General features: G+C 43.5%; 1 protein-coding gene across 1 annotated transcript; it reads left to right on the forward strand.

The window, feature by feature from the left end:
• Nucleotides 1–8,220: 8,220 nt before the first annotated feature.
• On the forward strand, nucleotides 8,221–11,060 carry CFL2 (cofilin 2). Its single transcript, XM_025271807.3, has 4 exons — nucleotides 8,221–8,433; nucleotides 9,504–9,811; nucleotides 9,929–10,005; nucleotides 10,091–11,060. The coding sequence occupies exons 1-4, from the start codon at nucleotides 8,431–8,433 to the stop codon at nucleotides 10,201–10,203; spliced, it is 501 nt and encodes a 166-aa protein (XP_025127592.1). The 5' UTR covers nucleotides 8,221–8,430; the 3' UTR covers nucleotides 10,204–11,060.
• The last annotated feature ends 320 nt before the right edge of the window (nucleotides 11,061–11,380 follow it).

The following is an 11,380-nucleotide window of genomic DNA, read 5'->3' on the forward strand; positions in this document are numbered from 1 at the left end:
GGAAACTTAGTTCGAGTAATCATACATGAGGACTATTAGGATAGATTTGGTTCCATAAAACAAAAAACAGTCCAGGCCAAGTAACAGCAGCTTGAATAAGACAAATTTCTCTATCAAAATGAATCAACAAAAACTACAGTTAAATAAAGTTGGAAGACCAGAAGGGGAAGCTCTCATGCCCTGTGAGGATAGCAGAGGCCCAGAGGAAGAAAGACTTCTTTTGTGGCAAAGATTCAGCCAATGAAAAGCCATAGATCCTTTGTTTAATATAGCCTGCCTACTTCCCTCCATATAAAAAGCATGGGGTGTAGGGGACGGGGCAGGGGTGAGGGGGGATGCGGTGGGAGGTTGGAGTTCACTGGTGGTCCGGAGGTTAGGGCACTGTGCACGGTGCTTTCACTGTTGTGGCCCAAGTTCAATCCCTTAGCTAGGGAACTCAGACCCCACAAGCTGCTTAACACAGCCAAAATAAATAAATAAATAAAAAGCACTCTCCTTCCCTTGCCCTGAGAGGAACTGCATGTGGCCAGCGCCATGGTTGGGCTTCCCAGGTGGCGCTAGTGGAAAAGAACCTGCCTGCCAATGCAGGAGACATAAGAGACACAAGTTTGATCCCTGGGTCAGGAAGATCCCCTGGAGGAGGGCATGGCAGCCCACTCCAGTAGTCTTGCCTAGAGAATCCTATGGACAGAGGATCCTGGCAGGCTACAGTCCATGGAGTCACAAAGAGTCAGACACAAGTGAAGCGACTTAGCACACACAGGGCAGCCCCACAGTAGCAGATCCTGAATTGCTATTCTTTGCTGATCCTGAGTAAACCTCTCTTTGCTGGAGAAATATCAATTTGTTTTAGGCCAACATATATGAGTTCCAAGGAAGACTGTCCAGGACTACCGTGGCGGCTCCACGGTCATCAGAGACGCCGGCTCCCCCATCTTTCTGCCCCATCATCCTAGCATCTGGCTTTCATTCTCAAGGTCATCTCACGGTCCAGGAGAGCTGGTAGTCTTCTATGAAATCCGTGCCACAAGCCAAAAGAAGCAAGGGCAGAGAGAATACACCTTCCAGGTGACTCAGCTCCTTTGAAGCAGCCTTCAGGGAAGGCCACATAACATTAGTTGAATTGATCACATGGCCACATCTCAAAATTCAGTCTGTTAGCTGGGGGACCTAACTCCAAATAAAATGGAGACTGATGCTCTTTTGTTTACTAAAGTAGAAGGGAGCCAGTGGACACTGGAGCACCAGTAATCTCTATTACAATCGTCGAACCCATTTGAAAGGATACAAATTTCAAGCACTTATAAAGGAGGCAGATTTCCTGGCATGAGCTATGTTAGATTTCTATTCCATTCTTTACAACCTCAAGTGAACCAAGAATGCTGGGTCCTACCCCTCTCCACCTTTCTGTTGACAGTCTGTGGAAGGAGAAACAATTTTAAGTCAATAAAAGCAGCTCACTTCTGCTTGGGTTCTTGATTGGTCTCTAACCTTGGGGCAAACCTTTCTCTTAGGGAGGAAAACACTGACGTTCTTAATTAGAGCTAAATCTAAAGACATTTTTGTAATTAAACAAGTAATTGAAAGCAAAATCACTTAGATAAAAATGTCTAAATTTTAAAAATATCACTTCAGTAGAAAACATCAAAGCCTCCAGCTCACTCTCCCCATTTCAAACCTTTTAATAATTGCCTGTGACATTTAGAATAAAACTTCAAAATCCTTAACAGTAGAGGCTCCCAAATCTTCTCCGTTTACAGTGCCCTTGGTATAGTAAAAATTTCTTCACAGCACTCGTGCGCCAGAAGAAATACTTAACAGTTCTGTTTATTAAGTAGTTACATCCAAACAATATTTATGTCTTAGCAGCTTTGCACATGCTGGACACTGCATAAGTTCTCAAATCTTGGAATCATGTTGGACACAATCACCCTCATTTCCGGCTCCACACTGATTTTCTCAACGGACTTGCTCTTAATCACACCAACTGCGGAGAACCTCTCGGTTGGAACTGTAGAGGCATCTGAAATTAAAGTGTAAAACCGAATGATTTAGTAGTTCCCTTTGTGTCCGACAGATGGCGCTATGTTTCCCATAAAATTTAAAGCATCTGTGGCGCATGGCACCCCACTCCAGTACTTTTGCCTGGAAAATCCCATGGACGGAGAAGCCTGGTAGGCTGCAGTCCATGGGATCGCTAGAGTCGGACACGACTGAGCGACTTCACTTTCACTTTTCACTTTCATGCATTGGAGAAGGAAATGGCAACCCACTCCAGTGTTCTTGCCTGGAGAATCCCAGGGACGGGGAAGCCTGGTGGGCTGCCGTCTATGGGGTCGCACAGAGTCGGACACGACTGAAGCGACTTAGCAGCAGCAGCAGCAGCAGTGGCGCCCCTGAGAGTTTGGCACACGGTTTATAGGTCCATTCACTGGCCCTGACCACTTCTTCAGCTTCATCCTGTACTTCTCTTCTTGTCCGGAACACTTTAGTACCCCTGGCGTTCCCCCACCCCCCACCCCCGCCCCTGCCAAAGGTTAAGCTCTGGAGAAGGAAATGGCAACCCACTCCAGTATTCTTGCCTGGGGAAACCCGTGGAAAGAAAAGGGTAGCCTGGCGGGCTACTGCCCGTGGGGTGGCAAAGAGGAGGACATGACTGAGCGACTGAGCACGCAAAAGTCAGTCTCCTTCCTTGCTCGGTCTTTTTTTCATGCTGTGGTTTTGTTTGCGGGACTCTTCAACCAGAGAAACCTTCCTCAGTTTCTCTAATCTGTTAATATATCAGGGCCCCTGGTTACTTTCTCACTTGACTACAAGATCCATGAAGGCAAGGGGCTGTGTCTATTTTGGTCATCTTATACTCAGCGCCTAGCACATTTCCTGGCACATAGTAGAGACTCAATACTTAAAAAAACAAAAGAAAACAAACTACATTCCTACTGACGTGCTTATTAAGGAATCGATTTTCAGACACACAAGTAACTAGTTGTGAAATACAAGGGAAATTCCTCTCTTATAGTCAAATTCATCAGCAAGCCATTAGAAATCTAAAAATTGACAGCATTTTACAATGTGATTGCCAGCATACCTGTAACAGCATTTAAAAGGCAAATTTGAGGACAAGAATAATCTTTCAATAAATGGTTCTGAGACAACTCTATATCCACATGCAAAAGAATGAAGTTGGACCCCCTACTTCCACATAGTAAAAAAGAAATCTCAAAATGGACCAAAGACCTACTCCTAAAGCTGGAACTATGAAACTCTTAAAAAAAAAAAAAAATAGAAGTCTACAAACCTAGATTAGGTTTCTTATAACACCCAATGTAGATGGCGTTTTTCTTTTGGGGGATAATTAAAATGTTCTAAAATTAGATTGTGATGGTTGCACAACTGTGAATACACTAATAAACACTGAATGTTAGTGCACTTTAAAGGGGTGAATTTTATGGTATCTGAATAACATGTCAACATAGCTGTTATTTAAAAAACAAAACACTGCTGAAAAGTCTTTATTACCTCCCTGATCTGCAGAATACAATTCTGACTGTGGACTTGTATACAAGGTTCACAAGAGCTAGTATTTCCTACCATTCTATCTTCATTCTCTACCAAGGGCACAGGCTCCAGCTGTAGCTAACAACTTGGGGTTTCTTGTGCTTTATATTGGTGCTACTGAGGCTTTCTACATTTGGTTCCCTCTGCTTTGAAAGTCCTGTCTCTGTCTGCCTAGTCAACTTCCACTTGTCCCTTCAGACCCAGCTTGCTCCAAACTGAGCTGATAGTCCTCTTTGGTGTTTCCAAAGCATCTTGTATGTACCCCATTGGAGCATGCATTGGATTGTTCCATATACTGGCTTCCTTGAAGAACTTATTTTCTTCAAAGCAAGAATTTTGTTATTCTTACCTTTGTATTCTTACCCTGGCAGAAATTCTCAGTAAATGATGGAGAGGAATGAATGAATAAATGAAATGAACAGACTCTTCTCATTCTTAATTTGGTTTTTGATCTCTTGCCTACTCTTATTCATATCTGTTAACATACAGTGTAGGTATATTACATTTTTTCTGTATTACATTTCTGTATGATTCTCTAGAATATAAAAATCCACAACTTTTGTAATAAAGTCATCTAAAAAAGGCTCTGCACCTTAAATAAATTACAAGCCAGTTTCTTTTCTCAGATGCTGTTTTTGTATGGTTTGTATAATTTAGATAACCAGTTGCTACTTATTATCATGAATTCAATCAATATTAGAAATAACTGATAGGTGGATCTGATAAATGTGCTTGTGAGTAAATAAATGGAAACTAGCATTTATAAATTTAGAGTCTGAGACCATTTTGAACTACATTTCACTACTTAGTGCATTTCACTCCTGCTACCCTGTACCTCATCATCTCTTTCCTGGACAGACGCTAAGTTCTTTTAGTGTGAGGGCATTTTCCCAAATTAGAAAGAACTGAAGATGAGACATGGAAGACCCAAAATGAATTTTGTGGATGAGGGAGTGAGTCACAGAGATCAGACTCCAACACACATTTCCCACTATGTTTATTTTCTAGTTCTAAGTTCAAATTTGGATATAGAAAAATGCATGACTTGCCTCCTGACCGGTCTTTTAGCTCAGGCGTGGGTTATGAAGATGTCAGATGAAGCAGGCATGTGGGTGGAAAGGTACATTTGGAAGTGATGAGCATCTTTACGTTTACATTTGTCTTTGTCAGGAAGTGGCTGTGGGAGCTGAATATGATGTGTCTTGACAGGGAGTGGGGCTCGAACAGAATGTATCTACATAATCTGCTGGATGCATCACTTCAGTTAAGACTTGATGGGATGGGGAGGGAGGTGGGAGGAGGGTTTAGGATGGGGAACACATGTACACCCATGGCTGATTCATGTCAACGTATGGCAAAAACCACTACAATACTGTAAAGTAATTAGCCTCCAGTTAAAATAAATAAATTAAAAAAAAAAGACTTGAAAAACGATTCTGAGCTTTTACATGCCACAGGAACCATATTATCTGCTTCGTGGGAGAATATGCATTAAGGGGTGTTCACTTTTCCAATCTTCTAAGAAATCTTCAGCAAACAAACTTTAGCTGAGCCTTACAAATCAATAACAGTGAGGTTTGGGATTGCTTCATGACTGCTGCCTGTGTGTTGGTAAAGTTATGCTCTCCCCTTCACTCTGTACTGGGGGTAATAGCCCCAGGGTTCCTTTTTCTGTGCTGGAAGGAGCTTTACATACACTATTTCACTTGATCCTCACCACAACCCTGAGAGGGAGGTTGTAACATAATCCCCATTTCACACGTGAGGAAACAGCTGTGGAGCAGTTAAGTAAATGGGCCAGAGTTACACCACTGCTGTGTCAGAGCCGAGATTCCTTTCAGATCCATCCTCTTTGAGGTTACCCTCACGTAGTTCCTATGATTTTCTGCAGCTGTCACCCATGTGTGACCCCGCAAATGGAAAATTAGAGTTTTGGTAGCACTAGTGGTAAAGAACCCGCCTGCCAATACAGAGACATAAGAGATGTGGGTTCAATCCCTGGGTCGGGAAGATCCCCTGGAGAAGGGCATGGCAACCCATTCCAGTATTCTTGCCTGGGGAATCCCAGCAACAGAAGAGCCAGGGGGTCGCAAAGAGCTGGACACCACTGAGACAACTTAGCCTGAGTGTACACAATATCGTTTAGGGTCCTTCTGTCCCACCTGTTAATCTTTTCTTTGGGCTTGAGATGGCTAAAGAGAACAGATGTGGCATGGTAGGCAGAATAACGGCCTCCCAAAGATGTCCCTGTCCTGTGAATATGTTACCCTACATAGCCAAAAGGGCTTTGTGGATGTGATTCAGTAAATGATTTTGAGATAAGAGAGTATCCTAAATTATCCAGTGGATAATTTAGTATCCTAAATTATCCAAAGTAATCACAATGGTTCTTAGTGGTGTAAGAGGAAGCAGGAGAGAGTGAATCAGGGATGTGATGACAGAAGCAGAGGTGCGAGTGATGGTACTGCTTTCTGGGGGCCACAAACCAAGGAATGTGGGCAGCCTCTAGAAACTAGAAAAGGCAAGGACACAGATTTTCCTCCTACAGCCTCAAAAGCAATGAAGTGCTGCTTTTAGTCCCATGAGTCATTTCTCACTTCTGCCCCCCAGAACTGTAAGAATAAATTTGTGTCATTTTAAGCCACTAAAATGTGGTAGCTTGTTAAGCAGCCACAGGAAACTGACACACATGATGTCTGACACTCAGATCCCTCCACCCCATAGGGGCCAAAAAGCAATGCTTGGTAATGCTGTCTCTCTAACAAGCAGCGGTAAATTCTGGTTATAAATTACAGGTGTGAAGAGTTGTTACTAGTTTCTACATCCTAAGAGCTGGCCTCACAAAGGCATGTAGAAAGGTCTCACAGTCTTGAGGTGCTTCCTTTTTGTTCTCTTTCTAGCACTAAAGCATCTTAAAGTTGTTATTTTATCACCTATTGAGTGCCTATATGTGCGCGTTAAGTCGCTAAAGTCGTGTCCCACTCTTTGCAATCCCATGGACTGTAGCCTGCCGGGTTCCTCCGTCCATAGAATTCTCTGGGCAAGAATACTGGAGTGGGTTGCCATTTTCTTCTCCAGGGGATCTTCCCCACCCAGGGATCAAACTTAGGTCTCCGGCATTACAGGCAGATTCTAGGGAATAACCCTCCTCATTATGATTTTCCATCCCTAAATTTACTTAATCCTAGGAACACACACACTATTTCCTGAGAAACACTGGCACGCTAGGAAACTGAGTTTTAAAGCTCGAAAGGACTTCAAAGATAACCACAATGGCTTTCCAGATGGCTCAGTGGTAAAGAATCAGCCTGCAATGCAGAAGACCTGGGTTTAATCCCTGGGTCGGGAAGATCCCCTGAAAGAAACGGGAATCCACTCCAGTATTCTTGCTTGGGAAATCCCATGGACAGAGGAGCCTGGCAGGCTACAGCCCATAGGGTCACAAAAGAGTCAGACAGTGACTAAACAACAAACACAGCTTATAATACAGATGAAGAAGGTCTGCAGCGGTTGAAAGTTTTTCCAATTTATAGAGATGGGGCAGTGCCAAGATTCATACTAGTTTCTCAACTCCTAGTTCTTACCCTGCACTTCTGGCTTAGCGCACCTTGAAGTTTATCTGGACTATTTTGTTTCCAACAGTTTTAGTCACTAACAATTCTAATTTTTTAGAACAAGTCTTTTTCACTTGAAAATAAGTTCAATTATTAATCAGTTTTAAATTCATTTTGCCAATTTTACAAATGAAGAAAGTAAGGTGGAAATGATAAATGTTCAGGAGAAAAGGTGATATAAATTAGCCCCCAAACTCATGAATGAAACTTTATTAATTTTTCCTTGTATTAAACATAACCACATAAAGTGTTTCATTTAAACACTTTCATTATAAACTCATAAAGCATTGAATCTTAATGTAAAATTTCCTCAAAGTATACGGTGACAATTTTTTCTATGATAAATGCAATGGATACTTGTAGTAAGTATCAAAAAGGTTTAGTCAGAGAAGAGCCTTGGCTCAGTCATATGGGTTCTGCTAGAAAAGGTTGTGATCGCCAAAAAGAGGGAGGAATCTCTATTCTTGGGTCCACTTATTTGATACCAGCTGTCAAAGGTAGGGGCCTCATGAGGAAAAGATTATTAGCAGAGAGTACAATCCTACTAAACCTAATAATATATAAAAGAATATTAATAAAGGATGTTATTAATACTACCCCAAACTCCCCATTATTATTTCAACCACAGACTTTTAGAAAGTGATTTCCCACCTCTGTTTATCATTTTCTTTTTGCTGAGTAATTCAATCGCTAGGTTTATCCTCCGCCCCACAGTGTTTATTCTCACTGAATTGATGGAGATCTAAATAATTTTCTCCATTTCTGATGGGGGTTTTCCAAAAAGACCCACAACGTAGGCATCCAATGGAAACCACAAACGAATAAAAGACACCCGGTGCGCCGTTCGCCTCACACGCGCCCAAGCCGGGGAGTAGCGGCCTGGCCCTCGGGAGGCAGGGTGGAAACGCCCTCCCGAGAGCCGGCTGGACCGGACAGCTGGTGCTCCGGGGTTGGAAACCTCCCCGCCAAGGCCCGCGGCTCCCACCGCGGATGCACAGCCCTCGGGGGCCTGCCGAGCGCGCGCGGGGTCAGGCCGAGGACGCGCGGAGGGTGAGGAGGGCCAGCCGGCGGGAGGGCCGGCCCGGGGCGTGCCCACGTGACCGCCCCGCCCGCGCCGCAGCCCCCCGAGCCGCCGCCGCCTCTCGGGCCGCACTCCCGGCGTGCCCCGCACTCGCCGCCGCCCGCCTGCCCCTCCTTCTCCTCGCAGCGCCACACCGCCGGAGCCCGAGCCGCCGCCGCAGCCTCAGCCGCGGGCACTATGGTAAGGCGGGCGCGCCGGCCGGGGGTCGCGGGGTCGGGGGGCCCGGGGGGCCGGGGCGTGTCGAATGCTGCCTCCCGCGCGGCTCCGCGGGGCCCTGGACCTGAGGCCGCCATTTTAACCTGATTTCGGCCTCCAAGGTGGGCATTCCTGCGCTGCGGCCCCGCTGCTCTCTCTCCACCCGGCGGGCCTGCCCTCTCGCCGTCAGGCCCGGCGAGGCCGCTCTTCGGATTCCTGGGGGCGGGGAGGGCCCGGACAGGGGGCGACACGCGGGGGTTCGAGGCCTGAGCCGGGCGGGCGAAGGCCGGGGGCGCGGGAGGGTCCGCCGAGTTGTTCCCCGGCCACCCCACCCAGCTCGCCGCCTTTGCCCTTCGCTTCCTTATTTTTTTCCCACGCGCGCTCTCAATTCGGTATGTGCGGTAAAAACCCCTTGCTGAGGGTCTTGAGGGCCTGTCATAAAACCCTTAGTGGGAGATAAAGGAGGTGGGAAAACTCTTGAAAATGCTTTCTCGCCGTAAAAAGCTTTTTACACGCGATCCGTTAGTTTTGAAGTGCCTGCATTTGAGCTGTGAGTCAATTATGTTGTAGCCGTGGGCGGTTTGGAGTTCACACTTGATTCTCTTTCCTTATGAGGAAACGGCACTGGCTAGGATGACTTTAAAGAAAAAAATAGTAGAAGCATTAACTGAAATCCAAAAGTGTTTTTTTAAGGCCTGCCGGGTTGACACAATACAGAAGGTATTTTTGCTGCTGCTCCTGAAGCTCTGACATCACCCAGTGAAATAGGAAACATTTCAGGGATGGGACAGCCTGTATTTGTCCCTTTCCGTCTACCTTCCACTTGCTTCATCCTCCACACACCTTTTTTAAAAAGGATGAATGGAGCAGGATGAGTTAGAACCCTTAGGTGCATCATATCCTGATACTTAAAATGTGGCAAATCTGATTAGACGGCTTGCAGGGTATGATGCAACTTTTGATGTCCAGACTAAAGTGAATCCTCTCGCGCAAACAGTAATTTTGGTTAAAACCGAATTACTTGTTCTGAATTTCTGTCCTTTCTTTACTTTCAGGCTTCTGGAGTTACAGTGAATGATGAAGTCATCAAAGTTTTTAATGATATGAAAGTAAGGAAATCTTCTACACAAGAGGAGATCAAAAAAAGAAAGAAAGCAGTTCTCTTCTGTTTAAGCGATGACAAAAGACAAATAATTGTTGAGGAAGCAAAGCAGATCTTGGTGGGTGACATTGGTGATACTGTAGAGGACCCCTACACATCTTTTGTGAAGTTGCTACCTCTGAATGATTGCCGATATGCTTTGTACGATGCCACATACGAAACAAAAGAGTCTAAGAAAGAAGACCTAGTATTTATATTCTGGTGTGTAAAAACAAAAGAAAAAAGTACTTTTAAAATGCAAGGATTATTATTAACATAGTCAGTTTTGCCTTTGTTTTTCTTTTAAATAGGATTCAACCATTTTTTTTTCCCCTGTAGGGCTCCTGAAAGTGCACCTTTAAAAAGCAAGATGATATATGCTAGCTCTAAAGATGCCATTAAAAAGAAATTTACAGGTACAGGCATTGACTATTTTGTGCAGAAGAATTGCTCCTTCTTAATTGTAATAAAGTAATTGGATAATATTTTTTTTCTTTTTAGGTATAAAACATGAGTGGCAAGTAAATGGCTTGGATGATATAAAGGACCGTTCCACACTTGGAGAGAAATTGGGAGGCAATGTAGTAGTTTCACTTGAAGGAAAACCCTTATAAATCAGTCAAGTGCCATCTGGATCTTAAGGAGCTTCCATTTCTCCAGCTCAGTCAATTGGAATAGTATTAGGGTTTTTTTTTTTTTTTTCTTTTCCCACTGGGTCCTTCCAACACAGTGAATGAAGGAAATACCATTCATGTAAGCCGCCTATCAGTGATTGCCATTAGACTGTTTAATACTGTTAACTTTTATGTAGAACCCAAGGAATGCCTTCCCATCATATTTTAGCCAAAACAACTGGGTATATGCCTCCTTTGCAGCAAACACTACAGTGAATTGTGATTGTCAATGTGAATAGCTTAGAACACTACAAAGGGTTAAGCTAATTGAATGCCTTCAAAGTATTATCCACTGGTGAGATGGTAAACTCTATTCAGTATTACTGATAGTTGCACTTGACTGCAGCTCTGTGAGGCTTGAGCATTCATACACCTCACCTGCCTTGGCAAGCCTATTTTTTTGTGACATGGCAGCACGGATATAACACTATGCATAAAGCACTTTTTTTGTAATAAATTTAATCCCCCACCAGAAAAGGAATGCCAATTAAGTTGTGTTAACTGTGTCATCAGCTTATCCTAGTACCTCAGTGTTCATTCCTTTTACCTGCATATCTTCTTAAAAGAAATAGCTATTATTAATGCCTTTTTTCCCCCATTGAGTGTACACTACTGAATACACGTAGGAGTTTTATGTTTACCATGTAAGTCTTGCAACACTAAAGATATTTTGAGTATCAGTCATGATGGCAATTTCTGTATAAAAGAGCCTTAAATGGAACATTGTTTTTGAGATCAAACTCCCCACCCTCACAAAAATGGCCACGTTGCAATAAAAATTGTGGCATATTACAGAACGGTTGCCTTGTTTTCCTTGGACATTTTGCAAAATACCATGTGAAGCAACTCCTAGGCTAAACAGCTATTATTAATCTCTGCACTGGTCATTTAAGAATTTTTTTTGTACAACATTCTTGCATGATATTCTCCAGTTTGTTGATTTTATTTGGTTTAAAAAATATTCTGTCCTAAAGCTAATATAAAATATTACAAAGGTATACTTTTATAAGTTTTATTTATTTCCTTATATATTAATATGGTGATCAGGAATTATTTTTTGCACTTTGACATAAATACTCTTCAGTTTCTGATTAGTTCTCTGGATAAATTAGCATAG

This window comes from Bubalus bubalis, chromosome 20 (genome assembly GCF_019923935.1).
Source record: "Bubalus bubalis isolate 160015118507 breed Murrah chromosome 20, NDDB_SH_1, whole genome shotgun sequence".
Taxonomy (NCBI): domain Eukaryota; kingdom Metazoa; phylum Chordata; class Mammalia; order Artiodactyla; family Bovidae; genus Bubalus; species Bubalus bubalis.